We start from the raw sequence: 27,210 nt of genomic DNA, 5'->3' as shown, positions 1-27,210 counted from the left end.
CTTTGCAATCTATCCATCTGGCAAAGGGCTAATATCCAGAATCTACAAAGAACTTAAACAAATTTACAAGAGAAAAACAAACAACCCCATCAAAAAGTGGGCAAAGGATATGAACAGACTCTTCTCAAAAGAAGACATTTATGCAGCCAACAGACATAGAAAAATGCTCCTTATCACTCGTCATCAGAGAAATGCAAATCAAAACCACAATGAGATACCATCTCACGCCAGTTAGAATGGTGATCATTAAAAAGTCAGGAAACAACAGATGCTGGGGAGGATGTGCAGAAATAGGAACACTTTTACACTGTTGGTGGGAGTGTAAATTAGTTCAATCATTGTGGAAGACAGTGTGGCGATTCCTCAAGGATCTAGAACTAGAAATACCATTCAAGCCAGCAATCCCATTACTGGGTATATACCCAAAGGATTATAAATCATGCCACTATAAAGACACATGCACACATATGTTTATTGTGGCATTATTCACAATAGCAAAGACTTGTAACCAACCCAAATGTCCATCAATAATAGACTGGATAAAGAAAATGTGGCACATATTCACCATGGAATACTATGTAGCCATAAAAAAGGATGAGTTGATGTCCTTTAGAGGGACATAGATGAAGCTGGAAACCATCATTCTCAGCAAAATATCACAAGGACAGAAAACCAAACACTGCATATTCTCACTCATAAATGGGAGTTGAACAATGAGGACACATGGACACAGGAAGAGGAACATCACACACCGGGGCCTGTTAGTAGGTGGGGGACTGGGGGAGGGGTGGCATTAGGAGAAATACCTAATGTAAATGACAAGTTGATGGGTGCAGCAAACCAACATGGCACATGTATACGTATGTAACAAACCTGCACGTCATGCACATGTACCCTAGAACTTAAAGCGTAATAATAAAAAAAATTATTACATTAAAATCACATATCTGATTCAATACCTATTAAATCAGTAAAGATAAAAATAATTTTAGAATCTTGGGATACCATGGCATATAATATATTCCCTACGTGAAAAATAAATGGAACTTCCTTTTGGATAGTTTTATTATTTAATGTATTTACATGAAGATATATGATCTTTATGTTAAAAATATCAAAGGGTATCTTCCTCCCCCTCTTCCATTTCTTTTTCTAACTTAAACTTTGGGTTGGGCAGCTGTGTACATATAAATATAACTTGATCTTCTAATAAATAACTAAACTTTAAAACTAACAAACAGATAAAGTGAACCTGTTGCAGTAACCAGACATGAAAACAGAATTCATCCAAAATTTCATATATTATGTTCGAAAAAACGAACATCTTCTATTTAAATTCATCCAAAAATGAGATGATGGCAAGAAGTATGTATGTTCAGATAGGATTAAAGCTGTTCAAGAAATGAGAAAAAAATGAAAGGCAAATTATCACTCAGCTTCCTGCCTCTCAGCCATCCCTCCCTCCTCAGAGAAAGCCTGGGACTGAAAGACTAGGTGTCTGACCCCTAATAACCTGATTCCAGAATCACCCACAAGCATAGAACAGTAAAAATAATAAATGCTGGTGTTAGGAGTCAAGAAAATACCCCTATTGGCTGTTTTGTGTGTCGCAATCTAAGAGGTCTACACTCTTAGACTAAGTACTCAGGGGATGCACCTGTGCGCCAGGTCCACGATTCAGTCAGGGACATTATATTGTTTTAATTGTTGCTAATGGCTGGTGCTTAGATCTTTACAGGGCCATAAAATGAACATCCAATTATAATGGAAGCAGGTGATAAGTAGGATCATAGGACAAAAACAGACCCAAAAGGTACAAGTGCAAAACGAAACACAGCTTGTACCTGACCCCAAAGCAAATGTGAGAATCTTTCTCAATTGCTATACTAAGACCACAGCAGGCTTGTCAAACCTTTCTGGCTACCCTTGTACCTCCCAAGAGGCTTTTCAGTAAAGCAGTGTTGTTAAAATGTCCCTTTTGCTTTTTATATATTTTTCTAAATTAGAATTTCATAGTAGAAAACACTACATTATTTCTCTTATCTTACAAGATCATAAAGAGCGAAGAAAACAGATCGGCAGGAAAGACTGCTTGTCTCTCTCCCATTGGAGACAGGAGCCAAATTAATTATTTCCACTCCCCTTATCTTCTGAAGCAAAATAAATGAATTTTGTCTGACAGTCAAGTGTTTCCAATGCAATTTTTATCCTTCCTTTCTAGTGTATATTTTAGTCATCCTACATAAAGCAGCAGGACTTTGATTCTGCCACAGAAGACGCTTTAAAGTCTATCATACCTCACCTCACACATGTTTTGTCAAGGAAGACGAAAACTATTTTTATTTTATGGATGAGAAAAATAAAGACTCCAGAAAAACAGTAAGTGATCTTTTCAAAATGCAAATTAGTGATGGAGTTAAGAATAAACGTTCACTTTCACACCGTGCAGAACCATGCCCTTCTAGAGCAGTCCTCTCAAACTTTAACAGGCACTCACCTAGGAATCTTGTTAAAACGTAGATTTCATTTGAGTTCATCTGGGATGGTGCCGAGATTGTAAATTTTTAACAAGCTCCTATGTGATGCTGGAATTGCTGGTCCATGAACCATACTTGAGTAACAAGGCCAGTCTGTTAGCAATTTTTCATGCAACGCTAGCCTCAGGTCATTGGAAGAGAAAGCGACTAGAGTTACAACCAGCATACTGAGATTTGTCCATAAAGCAGCACTCTGTACTATCTCTTAATTTAAAAACCAGAACACAGAATGAAAGAAAATTTGGCTTTGCTCAAAGGAATATGTCCAAAATCCCTGCTTAAAAGTGTCAGTGCCTCATATGTTGAGTTGGTAGGAATGTGGGTTAATGTCAATGACCCTTCACATTTGTTACACTAACTTAGAATGTCTCAAGGGGTCAGACTCCTAAACTTTCTTTAAACATAGGTCAGCTATCTAACTAGTTAGACTCAAGAAAGGATACATATATACACACACACACACACACAAAATATATATATATACACATATATAATATATATATATATACTGAGCTAGTTTAACAACAAAACAACAAAAAACAACAAAAACATATATATATATATATATATATTTTTTTTTTTTTTTTTTTTTTTAAAACAAGATCCTTCTTGGTGACATTAGCAAATGAGACAAAACAACATTTTTAACCAAGTTAGAAGTTCACTTCTTTCCAAGATTGTGCCAAATGAATCTGCCGCTCCCTTCTCCTCCTCCTCCATACCCCAGTCTATTGTCTGCTCTGACAGCACAGGCATGCCCCAGTAGGCCCGGAATTTGGCTGTCAAGAACACTGTATGCAGATTATCTCTTTAAATGCTATATTTTCAACTTTGCCTCCCCCACTATCTTATTTTTGGTCTTTCCTTGTGCTTTCTAGAATGTGGCTGTTTATTTTCTACTCGGAACCTAAACGCTGGATTCAGAAGACAGGAGGGGAATTCATATGCCATATTTCCTATCAGAATTTGAAAGGAAATTTGTTTCAGATTAGGAAAGTCTAAATGATGTTCCAGGGAAGATAATTTTAGTTCCCCAACATGCAACACTTGGAAAAGTTTAGGTAGAAAACAGCATTTCCTGTTCAGATGCAATGTTCTAAGTGCCTGAGAAAGAAAAGACCGTGGAAGGCACTTGTCACTAAGAGCAGAAAAAACTATATAGTCATTTGGGTATTTTGCATACACTTTAAGGCTTTACAAATGTTATTTAATATAGCACCTGATGCCAAAAGATCAGAAGAATTGTATAGGCTTCCTCCAATTAGTAAATTTGACAACTCTACAACACAGCAAAAGATTTGAAATCATAATGATAGATTTAAATTATTTAATTAAGAAAAAAAATCTGGATAACTCATTTTAGTAGTGAGGACACTACTGACCAACAACATTGGCATAGTATAATTTGAGAGAGAAATCTATTTTTGCTGCTGTTGGGTAGAGATAACGATCATACGTTGAGTTTTTACTATGTGATATGCACTGTGTTAATTCTTAGACCAACATTATTTCATTATCTTTTAACACTTCTATGAGAAAAGTATTATTAACCCTGATATAAAAGGCAGGATATCAAGACATAGAAAGATTAAAACTCTTTCACCAAATTCACAAAGAGACAAACCTAGGTTCTGACTCCAAAGCTCATTTTCTTAAATACTATGCTATAAATTTACATAGCTATACTATGCTATGAATATATATTTGATGCATTCTTTCGAATAAAACTCAATGAAGACTATATATTTCCAATCAGACAATATATAGTCCCTGAGATGGTAGTTGACTGAACTGGACAGACCAAGGCTCAGATCCCTGCTTGAACTACTACATCTTCAAAGAGGGCAATCCCCACCCAGAGCCTCTGCTGCTGAGGTGCCCAGGTTTTGTACCTCAAATTCTGTCTCCACAAGGCCACAGGGCACAAGACCTGAGAGTAGAAAATTGATAAGCCAGCCAGCAATCTAGGACACAAACCACAAAATCAGATTACCTTCCTGGGGCCTTGAACTGGACACATGGGGATCATGAACCAGTTGAATCAAAAGCAGAAGGTAATAATCATAAATGCATGTGTACAAGACTGCAACCATGTATTAAACAGAGGTATGAGTGCTTAGAAGAAGAGAATGTCAAGTTGGGAGAACACTCTAGTTGGGAAAGGTGAGGTGATTTTAAAAGATGGCAGGTTTGTAACAAACCTGCACATCCTGTGCATGTATCCCAGAACTTAAACTTAAAATAAATTAATTTTTTTTAAAAAGATGGCAGATAAAATAAATTCCATGAGAAACTAAACATATTAAGAGAGAGAGAGAGAGAAAACACCCAGGTATAAAGCTAATGTTTTTACTTGTGCTCTCATGAATCTGAGACAACAGTAGTTTCACTTTGATTTCCCTCATTTTCCTCTATTTGTTTTACCTTCTCTGCCAGAGTCATATACGTATCTTCTCTCATGTGTTCGATGTTTCTATTAAGACAGCTCAAGACTCTTCTACTGTATTATTGCTTTTATTGATAAGAACAAACCTAGTCTATTGGGTGATCTTTAATGGTTGTTTTGTTGTTGTTATTATTGAATCTCGAGGCAATCGTTTCCTGAAATAATCTTAAGTTGACTCCATTGCTCAACTATCTGATTAAGTAGCTTTATATTCTTAAAACAAATATTTCATTTGTTTTTAAATTTTACTCTTCCAAATATATGAGCACCCAGGATAAGGCAAGATATTTAAAGTAGACATAAAATTACTACATTTGCCCATATGCCAAGAAAGCAGAAAACGTTGGTGTGCATACAAAAAAGATACTTGATCCTTTTTTCTCTTTTTAAAATACGTTAATGAGGTAGAGGCTGAATGAGAACAAAATGGTAGCAGTGGGTGGGAAGCTGGAAAATCACCTAAATTCTAGGATACGAATCCAATGCATTGTAGATAAACATGTCAGCTGTGGCCCCCAAACCCACTGGATCCATCAACCATGTGGATCCATGATGGGGACAAGTGAATACAAAGGGTAAAAATGAAAATTTTAGAAAAAGGAAAGGGATGAGGCTAGGGGACACTTCAGGCCAAGAACAGAGAGGAAAGAGAAAGGAAGAAGTTAGCTTATCTCAGTTTCACTGGGCAGAATATGAAGGTTGGAACAGATAAATGCCATTATCTTTTTTTTTCTTTCTTTTTTTTGAAACAGGGTCTCACTCTGTTGCCCAGGTTGGAGTGCAGTGGTGCGATCTCGGTTCACTGCAACCACTGCCTCCTTGGTTCAAGTTATTATCCTGCCTCAGCTTCTCGAGCAGCTGGGACTACAGGTGCGCACCACCACACCCGGCTAATTTTTTGTATTTTTAGTAGAGATGGGGTTTCACCATGTTAGCCAGGATGGTCTCGATCTCCTGACCTCATGATCCACCCACCTCAGCCTCCCAAAGTGCTGGGATTACAGGCGTAAGCCACCGCACCCAGCTGCCCTTATCTTTTCAAGATGTCACTCTCATTCCCTTACCGCTATGAGTATTATCTACTGCAATCTATGCACTTGCATAACATGACCTAACTAGTTAGATATACCATATTCATGGATGACTTAAAGCTTTAAAGGTAGTACTTCTTGCCAAATTAATCTAAACATTTGAGAAATTTTTGACCAAAATCCAAAAATTATATTCTAAATACAACCTGAAAATTAAATGCACAAGATTACCTGAATGATCGTGCCAAGGAGAGGTACACTCTACAGAATACCAAAGAATGCTATAAAGTTAGATTCGAACTACCATACTGACAAAGTGATAAAAGGAAAGATTGGGCCAGGTGATGGCTTACACTTGTAATCCCAGCACTTTCGAGGCCGAGGCAGTCAGATCCGTTGAGGTCAGGAGTTTGAGACCAGCCTGGCCAACATGGTGAAACCCCATCTCTACCAAAAATACAAAAATTAGCCAGGTGTGGTGGCATGCCTCTAGCTACTCAGGAGGCTGAGGTAGGAGAATCACTTGAACCCGGGAGGCAGAGGTTACAGTGAAAAGAGGTCATGCCATGGCACTCCAGCCTGGGTAACAAAATGAGACCCTGTCTCAAAAAAAAAAAAAAAAAAAAAAAAAAAAAAAAAACAGGAAAAATTGTTTTGAGCTCAGAACATTTAAGCAAATTTCAAGTACACAATGTAGTATTGCTGACTCTCTAGTCATTATGCTGTATATTCAATCCCCTGAGCGTATTCATGTTATAGCTGAAAGCTGGTACAGCTGTTGTTGTCGCTTTTTTTAAGGGAAAGTTTTCAGCGTATCTCAACATTTAAAGAATTGCTTGGTCCAAGGGCAAGTACACTTCAAATGTTGAGATACACTGACAACCTTCTCTTAAAAAAAAAAAATAGCTGTATCAGCTATCTCCAAAAGTAATAGCACTGGTATATATACTGATACATATTAGAATCTTTACTGTAACACTCTGTAATAATAAAAAATTGGAAATCACCTAATTTCCCATCTTTTGGAGAATTAATAATACTACTATACTAGCAGTAGTATAATATTCACACCACAGAAAATGATGCAGTTATCAAAAATAACAAGGTAGAGCCTCATGTACTAACATGGAAGGTTTATGTGGAAAAGCAAATAGGCTACAGATGGATATTTATCACATAATTCTATTTACATTTTTTTTAAAAAGACCAATGGTATATGTGTGTGTGTGTGTGTGTGTGTGTGTGTGTGTGTGTATCCGCATTGGTACATAGAAAAAATACACTCCAAATGTTAACCAGAATGCAAGATCCAGGACACAAAAATTGTAGGCATAGTGCCTAGAACAGTTATTACAAAATAATAAAAGTACAATATTTTTTTGAATGAATGAATAGTAATTTTACTGATAAAGATATGGTAGCATTGGGAAAATGGTGGTAAAGGAAATCTTTTTTTGTTCTTGGTATCTTTCTAGATTGTTTGAGATTTTATCAAGTATGTTACAATACTTTTGTGATTAAAACTTAAATACAGATAAAAATAAACTCTTGCCTACCCCTTGTGTCACAAGAAACAAACATAGTTCTTGGTAATAAAACAAAATTATTTGTAAAGTACTACCAGGGCCAGACTGCCTGCATATGGCCCTTTTTCCTAAAAAGTAAAAAATCATCCTAAAGATTGCAGATTTCTGATCCTGCTACATGGCATGACTAGCTAGTCCTTCAGGTTAAAAAATATATTCATTGGTGATAAGGAGACATACTGAATATTATTGTCCCCTGAGCCTCTTATCATGATATACTCAGCTGTATTTGAAAGCATTTTGAGAAAACAGAGCCTAGCGAGGGGTCTCATGCCAATGGGTCCTGCCAAGGAGGAGGGTCTTCTGTATTTCCAGGGAGCAGCTATAGACATGGAGCTTAATGACTGCCTAGGTGTTCAAACTTCCAAGGCACACTTCATTGCAAATAGGAAGACATTCACAGTGTACCTTTCAAATATTTAGAAAATATTTCTAACAGGTACTTTGTAATTTTTAATGGCAAAAAGTTAGAGTTTAGATTGTGACTGTTCATAACTGCCACGTCTTGCCCTCAAACTTTACAAATCAGTTCAGTGTTACTTTACATGGTTAAAGGTCTAGTTTGTATGGCTGATATAATACATGATATGTAAGTATATATGGTCGTAAAATTGCTATAGATTTGGCTTTGAATTTAACACAAAATATGCCATAGACTTATTATACATATTTAGTGTCAAGTTCTGTATTGTGATTACTTCAATTCCTCAACAGTCAACTTTTAATCCAAGGGTGTCCAATCTTTTGGCTTCCCTCTGCCACATTAGAAGAAGAATTGTCTTGGGCTACACATAAAATACACCAACAATAGCTGATCAGCTAAAAAGAAAAAAAATCACAAAAAATTCTCATAATGTTTTAAGACAGTTGATGAATTTGTGTTGGGCCACATTCAAAACTGTCCTGAGCCGCAAGTTGGATAAACTTGTTTAATCTTGGCTTTTTGCTAAAAGCTAAAAGCATTTGGCTAACTGATACCTTTCCTGACTTAGCCCCCAGAATAACCACCCTTTTGGTTCCCCTTCTCCCTTAACAGGGGTGAAGTTTTGCTTGTGTTCTTTGCAGTCTATCAATGTTGGGGCACCCCAGAGCTCAGACCTGAATTTTTTTTTTTTTGAGACAGAGTCTCGCTCTGTCCCCTAGGCTAGAGTGTGGTGGTGCGATCTCAACTCACTGCAAGCTCCGCCTCCCGGGTTCACGCCATTCTCCTGCCTCAGCCTCCCGAGTAGCTGGGACTACAGGCGCCCGCCACCTCGCCCGGCTAGTTTTTTGTATTTTTAGTAGAGACGGGATTTCACCGTGTTAGCCAGGATGGTCTCGATCTCCTGACCTCATGATCCACCCGCCTCGGCCTCCCAAAGTACTGGGATTACAGGCGTGAGCCACTGCGCCCGGCCAGAACTGACTTCTTCCTTCTTTGTACTCTCTCTCCCCGGGTGATCTCAATTAGTCCCAATTCTTCAAATACAACTATACGTTGAAGAGCACCCATTTTAAATCTCCAAGCCCTCTGCTGAAGTCCAGACTCACATATCCACACAGACTTGACTTCTTCGCCTGGATTTCAAATTCAACTTCAAATTTTTGATTGATATCTCCAAATGGTAGGTCTTTTCCATCTCATGATATGACGACTCTATTCTTTTATTCATTCATGCTGAAAGTCTTGAAATCATCTTTGACTTCTGTCTTTTTCTTTCAAACCTCATGTCAGCAAATTCCATTGTCCCACTATAAAATATACACAGCGTCTGACCGCTTTCCATCTCAACCTAGTGTTTTCTTCCTAGCAACTCCCATCACCTCCACCTGAACACAGGCAGCAGTCACCTCGCCGAGCATCCTGCTTTCACAGATGCTCCCTCATGTCCGTGCACGGAGCCAGAGCAGCTCTTTCCAAACTTCAGTGAGACGGCATTGCTCCTCCCTGCAGCCTCCCTGCAGAGGGAACCCTGCCGCCGCTTCCCTTCCCACTTTGAGCAGAACCCGGAGTGCTCACCTGCCTACATGACCCTGGGTGATGGGATCCCTGCTCACCTCTTGCACCTCTGCTCCTGGCCACACGCCCTCCACTCTACGCACTCCACACTGCGTCTTCCTGCCGCTAGTCTTCAATCACCTCCAGCACTGTCGGACTGCCCTTGGTGTGCTTTTTGCCTGGAAAACTCTTCCCCGAATATTAATTTGGCTCGCCCTCTCCCCTCCATAGTTTTCTGCTCAAATATCGACCTATCAGAGAGACTTTCCAGGACCACCAATGTAAAATCACACACCCCACCCCATACCCCACCTCTGTCCAGTCTCTCTCTAAACCCCTTGCCCTGCCTCTTGTAAAAAAAAAAAAAAAAAAAAAAACATGGCTTTTAACAACCACTGAATCTATCACACGTGCTGTTTCCTACTGTTTCCCTACCAGTCTCTCCCCTCAGTGTTAGCTCTATGGGACTGTTTATTTTGGCTTTTGCTTGCTTTTTGCCCAGCTCATGGCATGGTGCTTGGCATAATAAAAAGCACATGACAAATATTGTTGAATGAATGGAGTTCCCACACCCAGTGATATCATAACAGTATTTACATGCTTCTATTTCTAGCGTTAGGTGGGTGACCTGTACTACATGTAACATTGAAAAACATGTAACATCATGATTGTCGAAGGAGAGAAATTATCTTAGTTATACGTGGCTTGGCTCACATCATGTCTAACTCAACCCTGTGTCTTGCTGATTACTCAGAATTATTCTTAGGTATTAAGTTGATTAGAATCTCAGGCTGTGGAGTCAAACAGAACTGCATTTCAGGTGCAACTTTCACACTTACTAGTAACATGACTGTTTTAAGCAATTTACTTAATCAGTTTAAGCCCCAGTAAAATAGAGATATTTTTCTTCTTCCATAAAATAGAGGTGATGAAAAAGTACCTACTTCTAACTTGGTGGTAGAAGTGATGAACAAGTACCTACTTCCGACATGGTGGCAGAGTAGGAACACAGAAACCTTTCTGTCTGAGATCAAGCAACCACAAAAATGCCCATAATCGCTATTTCTATCAGCATTGTACTTTGGATCTATCCAAAACAAGAAAAATAAGTAAAAGATACAGTGTTTGGAAAGGAAAAAAGCAAAACCATTATCATTTGTAGAAATATGATCATACACATAAAAAAGTAGGATAATTACTAGAATTAAAATGAGAATTTAGAAAGCTTGATTCTTAAAAACACATTTTAAAACCTAATTGCATTCATGTACACCAGCAATAGTTATAAAATGAAAAAGAGAAAAATTGATTTTAAAAATAGCATTTAAAAATATGAAATATATAGCACTAAATCTAACAAATATTTTCAAGACTTTTAATAGAAAATATAAATTGTGAAATTTTATTATAAGATGCAAGAAACACAAATAAATGGAGAGAGGTAAAGAGACCAATTTCATGTGCTGGAAAATTTTAGACTATAACAATTTCTGTTTCCCCCAGATTGAATCTAAAAACGTAACTGAATTCGCGCCAAAGTCCCACAGACTGTGTGTCTGCATGCCTGTGTATGTGTGTGTATGTGTGGGTAATTTCACAGGCGACTCTAAAAGGTATATGGAGGTTAAAATGGCCAAGAGTATCCTAAACACCCTTGAAAAAAAGAACAAAGTAAGAAAACACGTGTTGCCAGATTTTAAAACTTATTTTGTAAAAAGAATGGTATGAGCCAGGGTAGACAAAATAGCCCACTGGAGACTTACGTGGACGTTTGGGAGAAAAATGGCGTGTACAGAAATGATACTAGGAAAATTATATGTGCATATGGAGTAAGGTGATATTGTATCTCATTCATGGAACACATCAAAATAATTCCAAGTGGACTAAAGTTTATAAAATATGGAAGAATATCTTTAAGATACCAGTGTAGGGAGAAATTTCTTAATCAATACCATAAAAAGCATTTAACCATAAAGGAAAGGATAGATCATTTTAATCACCTTAAAACTGAGTTCTACTTATTAAAAGATACTACTTTACAAGAAAAGTGAAGTAAAAAAGTAGAAAATATATTTGCAATATGTTAAACTGACAATGAAGGAGTATCCAGAATGTATCCATTCCTAGAAATCCATTGGAAAAACAAAAATACACCTATGGGTAAAAGAGTGAAATAAACACTCTTAGATGTGCTAATCCATAATCAAGATTACCACCTGCCAAGTTTGCAAAAATTTAGAAACTCAATTTTACCAGTGAGGATGTGGGGCTCTGAGAGCGCTCACTCATGCTGAAGAGATGTATTTTGGTGGAACCAATTTATAAAGCAATTTCATCTAATAAAGTTGAAAACAGGCATACATCATGGCCAGCAATTCCATTTCCAAGTATATACCCATAGAGAAATGCAGGCATATGTGGACCAAAATAGATAGGTAAGAATTTTCATTAAGAACATTTAAAGACAAGCCAGAGACTGAAAGAAAATATTTGCAAAACACACAAATAAAGGACTTTATAATAGAGAGACGATAGCAAATAACAGTGTAGTATATAGTTCAAGATAGCTGGAAGAGAAGATTTTGAATGTGGTTACCACAAATAAATAATAAATGCTTACAGTGATGGATATGGTATTACCCAGATTTGATCATTATACTAGTATAATGAATATATTCATGCATTGAAACATCACACTGGGCCGGGTATGGTGGCTGACCCCTGTAATCCAAGCACTTTGGGAGGCCGAGGTGAGTGGATCACCTGAGGTCAGGAGTTTGAGTCCAGCCTGGCCAACATGGTGAAACCCTGTCTCTACTAAAAATACAAAAATTAGCTGGGCATGGTGGCTGTAATAGGGAGGCTGAGGCGGGAGAATCACTGGAAACTGAGAGACGGAGGTTGTAGTGAGCCAAGATTGCACCACTGCACTCCAGCCTGGGTGACAGAGTAAGACTCAGTCTCAAATAAAATTACAAAAAAGAAACATCACACTGTACCACACTAATATGTACAATTGTTTTAGGTCAATTACAGGTAAGAAATTAAATAAAAATAAAAAACAAACTGTTATCAATGATAGGTAATTGATCTTACCTATCAATTACGGGTAAGAAATTAAATAAAAATAAAAAACAAACTATAAACTATCTTGTAGACAATAATGTATCATCAAACTGAATATTCTGCTCTCATGTATTTCCTATACTTATATTGACCTAGTTTGAATCTGGTCCCAAAAACTCACAAAATATACAACTGTCACCAACATCACATAAGCAAAAATCATTAACTTGTACATGTAGAGTAATAAAATGACGTTTCACGTTAAAAATATTATTCATATACACACACATACAAAGACTCAAAAGAAAACAAAAAGCTAATAAAAAAATAGGCAAAAGATCTCAACAGATACCTCACCAAAGAAAATATATATGAAAATTGATAAATTCTGAGCAGCCACCTTATATTAAAGAAAAGATTTATATGCCATAAATAGCAAAAAAATATATTTATATGCCATAAATATTTTTATATGCCATAAATATATTTATATGCCATAAATAGCAAAAAAGCATCTGAAAAGATGCTCAACATCATGAGTCTTTAGGGAATTCTAAATTAAAACAATGAAATGTTACTACCCACCTACTGGCATGGCGAAAACCCAAAACAGACAACACCAACCGTTGGCAAGGATGTGAAGCAACAGGAACTCTCATTCATTGATGGTGGGAATGCAAAATGGTACAGCCACTTTGCAAGACAGTTTTGCATCTCTTATAAACTTATACATATTCTTACCATACAATCCAGCAATTGTACTCATTGGTATTTACCCCAAAGAGTTGAAACTTGCATCCATGCAATAATCTGCGCCCACATGTTTCTAGCAGGGTTATTCATAATTTTAAAAACTTGGAAGCTACAAAGATGTCTTTCAATAGGTGAATGAGTAACAAACTGTGATGTATCCATACAATGGAATATTATTCAATGATTAAAAAGTAACCTATCAAGCCACAAAAGACTTAGAAGAAGCTTAAATTCATATTACCAAATGAAAGAAGCCAATCTGAAAAGGGTACATACCATATGATTGCAACTATGTGACATTCTGGAAAAGGTAAAATTAAAGAGGTAGTAAAAAAGATGAGTGGTTGTCAGGTTCTTGGAGGAAGGGTAGAAGGATGAATAGATGGAGCACAGAGGATGTTTTTTACGGCAGTGAAACTGGTCTGTATGATACTGTAATAGTAGATACATGACGTTATACATTTGTCAAAACCCATAGAACTGTACAACATAAAGAGTGAACCCTATGCCAGGCTCAGTGGCTCACACCTGTAATCCCAACACTTTGGGAGGCCGAGGAGGGTGGATCACCTGAGGTCAGGGGTTTGAGACCAGCCTGGTCAACATAGTGAAACCCCATCTCTACTGAAAATACAAAAATTAGCCGGGCATGGTGGCGAGCGCCTGTAATCCTAGCTATTTGGGAGGCTGAGGCAGGAGAATCGCTTGAACCCAGTAGACAAAGGTTTCAGTGAGCCAAGATCATGCCACTCCATTCTAGCCAGGGCGACAGAGTGAGACTTTGCCTCAAAAAAAAAAAAGAAAAAAGAAAAAAGAAAAAAACCCTAATGTAAATCATAGACTTTAGTTAATAAAAAAGTATGAATATTTATTGCCAGTTGTAACAAATGAACCAAACTAATGCAAGGTGTTGATAATAGAGGAAACTGTGTATGGAATGGAGGGGGCATATGTAAACTCTGCACTTTCTGCTAAATTTTTTTATAAATCGAAAACTGCTCTACAAAGTTAAGCCTATTAATTTAAAAATAAGAATGTCCACAGCAGCATTTAACATAAGAGCCCACAACTGAAAAAAAAGAGTGCTCACCAATAGTAAATACATTTATTGTTGTATAGTAAAACAATGGAGTACTATAAAACAATGAAAATGAATGAATTCCAGCTAGATAAAGAGGATATTACAAGGGGTTTCTGCCATTATGCCTGCATTTCTCTAGGGGTATACACCTGGAAATGGAATTGCTGGCCATGATGTATGCCTATCTTCAACTTTACTAGATGATGACAAATTGCTTTCTAAATTGTTTCCACCAAAATATATCTCTTCAGCATGGGTGAGCACTCTCAATACCCCACACCCTCACAAGTAATTTGCTGGCTAATTTATGTTTCATGGCCCAAATGGTGGCCACATGGTTATTGTTTGTGTGTACATTCATGTGTGTGTATTTATGGGGCACTTTAGATAGAGAGAGAACACTCTTCTATGCATATGATACTTTTCAGTATAATTAACAATTTCCATGAAACAGAAGAAATGATGAAGCATATAAATATCAAGAGTCATGAAAAGAACTAGAAAACCAAGCATTTGAACTTAATTAAACCAAAAAGCTTCTGCACAGCAAAAGAAACAATCAGCAGAGTAAACAGGCAACCCACAGAGTGGGAGAAAATCTTCACAATCTGTACATCTGACAAAGGACCAATATCCAGAATCTACAATGAACACAAACAAATTAGAAAGAAAAACAAACAATCCTATCAAAAAGTGGTCTAAGGACATGACCAGACAGTTCTCAAAAGAAGATATACAAATGGCCAACAAACAAGAAATGCTCAGTTAGTGATGGAAACCACTAATTGTCAGGGAAATGCAATCAAAACCACAATGTGACACCACCTTGTTCCTGCAAGAATGTCCATAATCAAAAAATAATAGATGTTGGCATGGACGTGGTGAGCAGGGATCACTTCTACACTGCTGGTGGGAATGTAAACTAGTACAACCACTATGGAAAACAGTGTGGAGATTCCTTAAAGAACTAAAAGCAGAACTACAATTTGATCCAGCAATCCTACTACTGGATATCTACTCAGAGGAAAGGAAGTCATTATACGAAAAAAGATACTTGCATGCATGTTTACAGCAGCACAATTCGCAATTGCTAAAATATGGAACCAGCCCAAATGCCCATCAATCAACGAATGGATAAAGAAATTTTGGTACATATATACCATAGAATACTACTCAGCCATAAAAAGAAACCAAATAACGACATTCACAGCAATCTTGGATGGAATTGGAGGCCATTATTCTAAGTGAAGTAACTCAGGAATGGAAAACCAAAATTATATGTTCTCATTCATAAGTGGGAGCTAAGCTATGAGGATGCAAAGGCATGATAAAATGGACTTTGGGGACTCGGTGGAAAGGATAAGAGGGAGGTGAGGAATAAAAGACTACAAGTTGGGTTCAATGTATGCTGCTGAGATGATGGGTGCACCAAAATCTCAGACATCACCACTGCAGAACTCATTGATATAACCAAACATCACCACCTGTTCCCCAAAAACCTATGGAAATAAAAAATTAAAAATAAATAAAAATACACATCTCTCTGCATATACTTTTACTCTCCTGCTAAGAAGTAAATAATAATGACATCAATAACATCAAAAAAGAAAGAAAACCAAGGATTTAATCATCAAGAAGAAGTTATAAGAAAGAGAAGAAAAATTGAAGACCCCTCTAATAACTTTCCAACCCTCTACGCCACTAGATCACATGATAAGCAAAACAAACACTTCTGCTTTGGTGCCAGACTGACAAGGAGGAGATGTCTGTGACAAGTCACTTTGGCTCAAAGCCACATCAATTTAGAAATGATCCCAGCATCAAACATGACAATACTCCCTATTTTTTTCTTCCAGTGCTGTTTTCCATACTCTATACAGACAAAAAGTGCTCAAAATATTGTTGACAACACACTATTCTAGTAGCATAGTATTAAAAGGGATGTCCAACATGACAAACTTCAAAGACTTATTTCTGTCATGACAGACGCAGTTTTCTTCTGTAATAAATGTGGTATTCTGGGCAGGAATTTGTGCATGAGCAGTGGTACACCTAGCGTACTTAACGCCCAGGGCAGATCACTGTTAATACCCATTCCTCAATATTTCAAACTGTTTTACATCTAAAATCATGGTGGCTCATATCTGTAATTCCAGCGCTTTGGGAGGCCAAGGTGGGTGGATCACCTGAGGTCAGGAGTTCGAGACCAGCCTGACCAACATGGAGAAACCCCATCTCTACTAAAAATACAAAATTAGCTGGGCGTGGTGGCGCATGCCTGTAATCCCAGCTACTCGGGAGGCTGAGGCAGGAGAATCACTTGAACCCAGGAGGCAGAGGTTGCAGGAACCAGGAGCTGAGATTGTGCCATGGCACTCCAGCCTGGGCAACAAGAGTGAAACTCCATCTAAAATATAAAATAAAATAAAATAATAAAATAAAATCCTCACCTCTAAATTTACTCATTTCTGAGTGGAAGATTCCTCTTACCTTATTCACATTCTGTCTCCTCTGAACCTACTACCTTCCTTTTTCAATTATGACCTCCAACTCCTCAACCCCTCCTACTTCTTTCAAACTGTCATCGCCACTCTAAGCTTTATACCTCCAAATTCTAGATTACATTTGTCACCATCTCCCATACCTTTGCCCCAGTGACTTCCCACCACCTACCACTCGTAACTCCTAGCTTCAGGAAAAATTGTAGGAAGTAGGATGAAAAACAAAGATGATGTAAAATCTGAGTACTATGAATGGCCTAGTAAAATCACACAAATTTGCAGGTAACTTAATCAGCACGACTTCATGACAACTCACGGAGATCTTTAGCCACATGACACAGGATCAGAGAAAGCAGGTGGTGAGTCACCCATGCCTGAGATCAATGCCATTGATGCCAATGATCATATATTAAAGGTTTTCTCAATATCAAATGATACTTCACAAAACAAGATTACTAGGAAATGTTCTAGGAACAAAATTAAGTGCTAAGGATACAAAAACCAAGATCAGTCTTCACGCTGATAGGTATGCTGCAGAACCTCTCATCTCCCCTTTCCTTCCTTTCTCCACTGCCACCTCAGCTGCTACGCAGGCTCCCTAAACCCTCTCATGTCGTGTCTCCCCTTATTCTATTCTTCCCTGCACTCTACAGCTCAATAATTTTTCTAAAGCATACTTCCAACTCACCCTGATTAGAAATGGTCATCCATTAGCTATTGAAATTAAGGAAACCTACCCCAGTATTCAACCTCAACCAAATGTCCTTTCCATCCCCTTTTCCAGTGCCTCCCTTCTCGATGTATAGATCTTGCCACTTAGATGAGATCTTGTCTTGGGTCCCTGCTCTCTTTTAAACCTCTGGAGTGCTCTGTATCTCTTCTGTGGCACCTGTTTTACTCTGCTTTCTTTTGTTAAATGTGTCTAGTTCCTCCCACTCGGCCCATCGGTGTTAACATTTTTGAGACCAGAATTGTACCTTGTTTACAATTTTTTTTTTTTTTTTAGATGGAGTCTTGCTCTGTCATCCAAGCTGGGGTACAGTGGCATGATCTCAGCTCACTGCAACCACTGCCTCACGGGTTCAAGCAATTCTCCTGCCTCAGCCTCCAGAGTAGCTGGGATTACAGGTGTGTGCCACCACACCTGGCTAATTTTTGTATTTTTAGTACAGACAGGGTTTCTCCATGTTGGCCAGGCTGGTCTCAAACTCCTGACATCATGATCCGTCCACCTCAGCCTCACAAAGTGCTGGGATTACAGGCATGAGCCACTGTGCCCAGACCCTCTTGTTCACATTTTATTCACTTCAGCACAAAGTACATCAGTACATGTATGTTAGGTACTCAAAAAAAATGATAGATGCACAATATAATAATGCAAAATTAAATGGAGTCCAGTTTTTGACTTATTTTTTATTACATACTCACTTCCTGAGGAGGCATACTACATGATTCCAACAGTAACACTCAAAGTAGCTGGCTGAAGTACTGTTTCACACTCAGATTGTGTATAATTTTGTTAATACTTTTTAAATCCTAAAATCTGGCTCATTCATGTCACTTTCCTGAAATGTCCTGCATGCTCTAGAATGCTTGTCTCTCCTTTAACAATTTTTTTAAAAATTAAGCTTGTTATCTACATGACTCCCAGATCAATTCTGACTGTGCTTGTACCCGATAATTTGTTTGTATAAATTGGGTATTAGTTTTATTCGCTTATTAAATTGGGTATTAGTCTTATTCGCTGACATACAGCTTTTCAGCACCCAGAGTAAGGTTTCTCCATTCATTAAGTAGAAGTGACATTGTCTCCGCATTGTCAGCAGGTAGTGTGTGTTGTACATATGTCTGGAAAGACACACTGTGTGACTTACTATCACACAGGCATAAGTCATGGCTCAAAAAACTTCTAACAAAAGAAATGAGGAGCATATTTCTTTTGTAAAATTGAGATGAAATGAACATGTCATTAACCCTCTAACCTCTTTTCCCATTATGCTTTGTGAAATTAATCAGTGAATAATTCCTAGAGCTCTGGAACCTGGAACTCTCAGCGAAGAAAGGCAATAGGACACAATTAACACCCTGATTTTATTTTTTTAATAGCTTACACTACAGGAGGAAATGTCTAACAGAGTATTTAAATTCAGCATAAAATCCTAGCAACCACAATTTTAATTGCATACTGACTGCAAAAATATTTCTTTCATTGTCTAAATAAAAGGAAGGCTATAATACGTACTGTCTGCTTATTTCAGGACTCAGTTATTCATCTTTAAGAATCTTTGCTAGGATGAAAGACTCTTTCTCCAGCAAATGCATCTTGAGACCAGGACTTAATCTTTTAAAATCCTAACTCTCGTTTTGACCTATGTTAAGACTTCTATCCCTGACATAAAAGCACCTTGAACAATTTCAGACACTAGAATTTCAGGAATTTTTTATTAGTAACTCAAAAACATTACCTTTTAAAAGTCACAAAAATGAAAAGCTACCTTTGTCTGCAACACATAAACACACATGTAAAAAAAAATGCACAATATGAAATTTGATTACTCAACAGCAAGTCATCACAAATGCAAGCAAAGATTGGGTTGCTGTTTCCATAGAGATGACTTTAAGTGGTTCAGTTCTTCTGGGAATTTAACCAAATCCCCAGCAGCAGAAGAAAATCATCAGCAAAAATTCTGCAACATATGGCAACTGCCAACAAATCAATGAGAAACAAAAAGAAAAAAGTTTCCATTTTCTTTTCCTTTTTAATAAGAGGAATACCGTCACATTGAGCTGTTTGAAGAAGTGTACAGATTTTGCTGGGCACTCTGCGTGTAACTCAAAACTAAATAATACCAGGTTGCTTCATTCTTACATTTAAAGGGCTGTTGGTATCCAGCCAGGCTCTACAGCACATGCAATCCTGGAATGACATTTAGCCAGGAACAAGGACTGTTGCATCTTCCCATGACTCTCTGGCTATGGTCCTAAAAGAAAACTCTCAACCTCCAGGGTTATCTCTTGGGAAAGAATGCAAATGGGATTTTATTCTCTAGTATGTTTTTGAAGCTATGCTCATATTGGGGTGTGTGTGTGTGCGTGTGTGTGTGTGTGTGTGTGTGTGTGAAATTTTTTTTAGTTCTACTTATGACCCAATGATTAAAGTAAGTGTTTGTAGGAGAAAAATAATAGATGTAGTACTTTGTATTATTTTCTTTAGTTCCACCAGTCCTATATCTGGAAGTCTCTTCTAAGTATCAAGGTAGAGGTCATCTAGTTCAAGATACTTAAATTATCTCTTCAGTATATCTTTTCAAGAACAAGAGTTGTGATCAATACGCAATAGGTAATCAATATTCAATGAAAATGGTTGTCTCAGAATGAGTAAACAACTCCAGTGATAAGAAATGCATTACTTTCCAAGGAACCCATTCTATTTTGAACATCTCACATCAAAAAAAAGTTCTTATGCTGAGCTTCAGTCTATCTCCTTTTGACTTGCACCACTGAGCTCAATTTTGTGCTTCCAAGGAGATACAATTAAGCTCGATACTTTGTCCAAATGACAGCACCTCACAAACCTGAGGGCGGGTTCAGACTACTCTACCTCACAGTCTAATCTTTAGTCCTCTCCATTCCTCAGTGATAAAGTTTCTTTTCTCCTCCCTATGCTACTCATTCACCTCTAGAAATAGGTTGGTTTGCCAATGACTTTATTCACTCCAGTTCTTCTAATGTAAAATAGACAGTTGGCCTAAGAGGGGAGGGGTATAAGAAAAATAGGCCAGGCAGGTCTGTGTAAAGCATCCTTAGGTAAGGCCTCACAGAGTGGTGACAACTGTTGTAACCTAGAGAATTAGTTACCAGGCTGAGTATTCAAATTTACATACTTTTAAAATACTATACACACACACATTCACACACACACACACACACACACACACACAACTTGGTCTGCAGTTGTGATCCTTGGCCAAATTACTCTGGTACCAAAAATTAAATTAGCAGGGTACCCATCTGAAATTTGAGAACTTAAAGAAAGATTCCCTGACTAGACTAGAGGAGAGGAGAGAACAGCCATCTGCGTCATTAGACACTCTGGCAAGTGATTATGGGAATTTAGCAAGTCAACTTTCTCTCAATGGCACACCAAAAATATACAAACCAAACTCATCGTTCTTTAACTGCTCAGTATCTTCCATCCGTGTTTTACAGCAGAATGAATAGCGCACAATCAGAAAAGACGCGTCATGATTGAACAGTAATAAAAACAAGCTAGTCCTGAATAAACGATAAGGACTAGTTATCAGAGTATTTTTTAAACCTCATATTATCAACTTCATCATACAATTAATTATTTCCTTTGTTAAGATGTAAAATGTTTTTTGAACGCGTAAGTTGTGCTCTCCTTTATATATAAAGGTTCTAATGATGCACAAAGTGCGTGCAAATTGTCTGTCTTCCCATTAACCACACAGAAACATTCAGAAGACGATGGGCTAAGAATTAGATGCTGTCTGGGGCACAGCCCAGGGAAAGTGGCTGCTCTAAGCTCATTTTGAACTATTAAGGTGATGTTATGAATACAAGACTACAAAATCCTAACTCAACCACCACAAGCTCCAGTGCATGGGACATGGGACCAAAAACAAAGAGGCAAGTTTTTTCTCCAATTGGTGGAAAAGTATCATTATTTTATGATCACGTGTCTTAGAGTTCTGAAGCAGTTGGTTAGTGACACTTATAGCAAGTAATTAGTGACCTAGTAGCTGGAGTTGTCCACATGCAAACTCCTCTACAAAGCAATCTCTGGGCATAGCCCCACTTGACTAATTATTGAATCATCTTGCATGAGTTTAACCATTGTTGTTACAAATTAATATCAGAGTTCCATACACACACAAATACTCACTCTCTAACGAAGAAAAAAGAATTTCTTGGTTTACCTTTGTCCATGATCTTTGATCCAGCAGGCTTATCCGGGACAGTAAGATGGTCATGATTGCTACTTAATGAAGAAGTATCATCACTAGATAAAGAGTTCAAAAATCCACTTTCTGATGTGACAAAGCTGTTTTCCGGGGCCTTGTGGCTGCCTGCCTCTGAGGGTGCAGGTGAATGAACTTGTACAGCAAACGTTATTGGTTGTCCCTCATCTTCAGCAGCAGACGAACTGTTAACTGTGTCGGGCAAGGATTGTCTCTCTTTAGATAAGGAGGAAGGAAAACTGCTGGGTGTCTTCATTGTATTTTCCAGGGAAGAGAAAGAACACGATGTTCCACTCAGGCTGGGTGAGGATGAAGATGCCTGCTGTGCAGCCTATTTTTTTTCACAAATAAAACCAAAAAAAAAAAAAGAATAAAAGACATCATGATTAAACCATCATTCTCTACCTTTCATTTTCAATCATGGTGTCCCCGTGTCACCATATTATTGGTCAAAAAGTGACCAATAATAAAACAGTCAAAAGTAAAGGCATGATATTTATTTCTGTTTGACACACACTAGGATTTCATTCTCCAAAACTGATTTATATAACTTTACATTCACTGTTCTAGGATCTGAAAAAAATCTCCTTATCATGATCTGTCCTATTCCTCAACACTCCCCAGAAACTTAAAAGGCCTCTTTTGGGAATCCTTCAGAAAACTGCATTACACTTTGAGCAAAATATAATTTGCATCTATCACTTAATTCACACTGATGAAACAAAAAAAGGTAATTATGAAAAAGGAGAGGCTGGGTGCGACGGCTCATGCCTGTAATCCCAGCACTTTAGAAGGCTGAGAGGGGCGGATCACCTGAGGCTGGGAGTTCGAGATCAGCCTGGCCAACACGTTGAAACCCCATCTCTACTAAAAAATTAGCCTGGCGTGGTGGCACATGCCTGTAGTCCCAGCTATTCAGGCGACTGAGGCAAGAGAATCACTTGAACCTGGGAGGCAGAGATTGCAGCAAGCTAAGATCATGCCACTGCACTCCAGTCTGGGCGACAGAGCGAGACGCTGCCTCCAAAAAAGAAAAAGAGAACAAAAGCTGGAGCCATTCCAGAAACAAAATACGAACTTAAACCCTTGAACATCGCTCACGTATTCCTTAGTGCATTAAAAGCCTTGGCGACATTTTCATCAGTACAGAGAGAAAACATCAAAGCAACATCACCAATGATATGGTTGGCTCTGTGTCCCTACGCAAATCTCACCTCAAATTGTAATCCCCACATGTTGAGGGAGGGACCTGATGGGAGGTGACTGGATCATGGGGGTGGTTTCCCCCATGCTGTTCTCATGATAGTGAGTGAGTTCTCATGAGATCTGATGGTTTAAGAGTATTTGGTAGTTCCCACCTCACTCACTCTTTCTCCTGCCACCACGTAAGATGTGCCTTGTTTCCCCTTTGCCTTCCTCCAGGATTGTAAGTTTCCTGAGGCCTCCTCAGCCATGTGGAACTGTGAGTCAATTAAAATCTCTTTTCTTTATAAATTACCCAGTCTCGGGTAGTTCTTTATAGCAGTGTGAAAATTGGCTAATATAACCAACAAGGATACTCTTGGAAAGAACTTGATTTCTTCTGAGATTTTTGTCTTTACTACATTTTGATGCTGAAATACATGCCTTCTTTTAAAAAAAAAATGGTGACAGTACATATAAGCCTTTGTCTCTTTGGAGTTTTCTTTTTTTAATGTCCTATGTGGCAAAATAAGATTCAGCAACTCTATCTTGTTTCTCCATTTTTAATTTTATTGACCAATAAAATCCAAAAATCTAGATTCCAGTGCTCTGTGGATCACCCTGTATCTCCAACAGCAGGTAAGACAGAGAAGGCATTTTATGGTTCAGTTGCATTACATCATCCTATGGGACATGCCTGTCAACGTCAAGCATTCAAAACTCCAAGGAAGGCCAGGCACAGTGGCTCATGCCTGTAATCCCAGCACTTTGGGAGGCCGAGACGGGCAGATCTCTTGAGGCCAGGAGTTCAAGACCAGCCTGGCCAACATGGTGAAACCCCGCCTCTACTAAAATTACAATAATTAGCCAGGCGTGGTGGCTCATGCCTGTAATCTCAGCTACTTGGGAGGCTGAGGCAGGAGAATCACTTGAACTCAGGAAGCGGAAGTTACAGTAAGCCAAGATCATGTGATTGTACTCCAGCCTGGGCAACAGAGTGAGACTCCATCTCAAAAAAACAAAAACAAACAAACTCTAAGGAAGTGTCAGGAAGGTTGATAGAGAGAGGAAGCCAAAGAGCAAAGTAGGATCCTCCTCAAAAACCTCAGAATCATTGCAACTAATTCAGAAGAGTTGACTTTCTTCCAAATCAATATGGCCCCCAGGAAATTTGTAGATTCTGAGCTCTGAGTTTTGATGGGGGAAGCCAATATTTACCCAATGTGTGCCCAATTAGCTCCGTGCTAGACATGGATTGTCAGATAATCAAGAAATACACTTTTAAGTAGCATGACATCAAAATCTCTAGTTAAGATACTAACTAATCACACATATCTTCTCAATAATCATATAGTGGCACAGACATTAAAAAAAAAATCCATTCAGGAATATGTCAAGTATCTTGTAAACTGGTTACCTTACATCCCTTAGATCTTTAATAACCAAGAGATCAAAGATCTGTAATTTCAATAAAACCCTAGTTATCTAGAAGAGGAAATGCACTACCCCCAAATTGTCTAAATAAATGACAAGAATAGTTTACTTATTAGCAGGATCTACAAAATAAATATTAACAAAAATATCCATTCTGGCCCAGTCCTGACACGTTCCCCTATTGTGAGCTATTTTAGTAAAACTCAACTTCTATGTAATCAACTTCCTTTTTTGAAACAACACCAAACATGAGCTTTTCCTGTTACTCCTGCTGACTCTACTTTAAATTAGATTATAGCAAACCAGGCTATTTGAACAGCAGACCATGTACACAGGTGCTACAGCATTGTCTGTAAGGTTTTTTGAACCTCAAAACTCTGCAAAGTGTCAAGACCTGTTAAATGAGCATCAGAAAGATCTGTGAAGTGTCATCCTGTTTGTGGTGCGACTGAAACACAGTGCACTGTGCACTGCTCTCTCAATCCATTTTCTCTAGGCACCAGGCACCACTTATAAATTTCACTTTTAAATGGAGAAAAGATGAATGAGGGGAAAAAAAAGAAAGAGAGAGAAAGAAGAAATAAGAAGACTTGGAGAAGAGGAAAAGGCAAATGAGAAAGCGACTATATGTTTAGGTCGGGGGAGTTTTCATTGGAAAAGAGATTGACAAAATACAAATCAAAGTGAACCTGGAGTTTCATTTCCAAGGATTCAGTATGAAAACACACTTTAAAGACCATGTAGTGCTAAGGCATGGCTCATTATTTCTAACATTATGGAGAAACCAATAGCCAACATCAAGCATAGAACTCTTAGCTCAGTGCCTTCTGTGAACCATCTGCACAATATACTCATAAAGCTCCCCAATGAAGATCACATGAAAGAAGGCAGTGCTAGTCTCTCCTCTCCGCCCCACCTCTATTGGTAAATATGAGTCCATCCTTCGTGTGTCTGTTCAAACACCAATTCCTCCAGGAAGCCTTCTCTGATAGTCTCAGAGCCAGGTAGGTGCTTTGCCTGCTGCTTCTGGGCTTATTTCTATCATAATAGGTGGAATGTCATTTTGTGTATCAACTTACACAGTTGTCCCTTGAACAGTAGGGATTCAAACTGCACAGGTTCACTTAAGCACAGACATTTTTCCAATAAATACAGTCGGCCCTCTGTGTCCATGGATTCCAAATCTACAACCAAATGGGGATGAAGACAGCATTTGCGGGATGCGGGATGAGCAACTCGAGGATACAGAGAGTCGACTTTTCGTTTAGGTGGGTTCTGCAGGATCCACTGTGGGACTTGAGTATGCACAGACTTTGGTCTCCATGGGGTTCCTGAAACTAAACCCCCACAGATACCAAGGGACGACTGGATTGCAACTACTGATTGACTGTTCATCTTTTTGATGAGCTACCTGAGAACAGGCCGGTTTTAATCATTTTTGCACCTCCATTTTTTGCCTCTTGTTTGACACATAATTGGTAACAAATTAATGACAAAGAATTGGCCAGAACCAGCTTTGTGAAGAAAAGCACCCCAGAGTTATTCAGCCTCTGGGGGAGGAGCTCCCTGAAATCCTCCATAAAGTTGCTGAGTGATTTATCCAAATCCCAAGATCAAGGGGTTATCGGTGCCAATTACAATGCAAATAGCCTGACAAAATATTCTCATAAGCTCAAATGAAAGTATTATTTTATTTAGTTAATGATTAATAATTGTATGTGGTTTCATCTCTTTCAGAACACTTAGGTATTAAGTATTTTACATTTAAATGAGGAAATTAAAGACATTTCAAAAATCTTAGTTCTTAAGAGACTATGATATGATTACATTAAAAATTAATATTGATTTTCCCTATTTTCTGTATAGGATAGTTTTAATTCTTGAAGAAGCTTCATTCAAATGTTAGCCCTAAAATCTTTTTCTTGGAATTGTTTTTCAAACACAAGTTCGACATGGTAAAAAAAAAAATAGTTTAAAATGGCCACCCAAAGCCTGTAATTAGGCAGAAGTGAGTAAGCATAGAAATCTTAAGGAGTCAAAGTACATGGAAACAAAAAAGTCCGAACAAAACAAAACAAAACCAAAATGAGAAGAAAGGAAGAAAAGTACACAGCTCCCCTTTCCTTATATTGGCCATATTAGCAAAAACAAAAAATAAACCAGTCAATTGTTGTCAAGCCCCAGAAGTATCATGTTTGTATTTCTCCCATATGCCAGGAGAAGCATTACCCTAAATACCAAAAGACCTTGTAATAGTATACTCCTTCTCTGCCGCTGACCTTCTGCATGACCTTGGGCAATGTGCTGACCGAAGATCTACTCATCACTGTGATCCTTAGTATCCAGGTGACCTTGAAGAAGTCATTTTACCTCCAAGTACCATTCTACCGGCTTCCTGCCTTATCACTACTCCTCACCCCACCCCAGTCCATCCTCCAAACCACAGATAGAGTATTGCTAACACATACAAAAAGTTCACAATATTCCTCTGCAGAAAACCCTCTCGTAACTGCCCATCTTAAGTAGAATAATATCCACAGTCTTCATTAGAGCTTAGAAGGTCCACATGAACCCCTAAGGACTCCTCCCCCTGCATCTCCTCCCTCCTTCTCCACGCCTTCCTAGCCACACTG

General features: G+C 38.2%; 1 protein-coding gene across 9 annotated transcripts in view; it reads right to left on the bottom strand.

Moving 5' to 3' along the window:
- Window positions 1-27,210, bottom strand: part of IPCEF1 (interaction protein for cytohesin exchange factors 1) — a 206,431-nt gene that overhangs the window by 22,585 nt on the left and 156,636 nt on the right. For all 9 annotated transcript variants that reach the window (XM_021937717.2, XM_021937715.2, XM_021937716.2 and 6 more), the window contains one exon: window positions 21,920-22,292. In XM_021937717.2, the coding sequence (XP_021793409.2) occupies window positions 21,920-22,292 (373 nt within the window). The remainder of the gene's footprint in view (window positions 1-21,919; window positions 22,293-27,210) is intronic.

The sequence above is a fragment of the Papio anubis genome, chromosome 6 (genome assembly GCF_008728515.1).
Source record: "Papio anubis isolate 15944 chromosome 6, Panubis1.0, whole genome shotgun sequence".
NCBI lineage: Eukaryota > Metazoa > Chordata > Mammalia > Primates > Cercopithecidae > Papio > Papio anubis.
The sequence above is the reverse complement of the archived record's forward strand: the minus strand, read 5'-3'. Positions and strand labels throughout refer to the sequence as shown.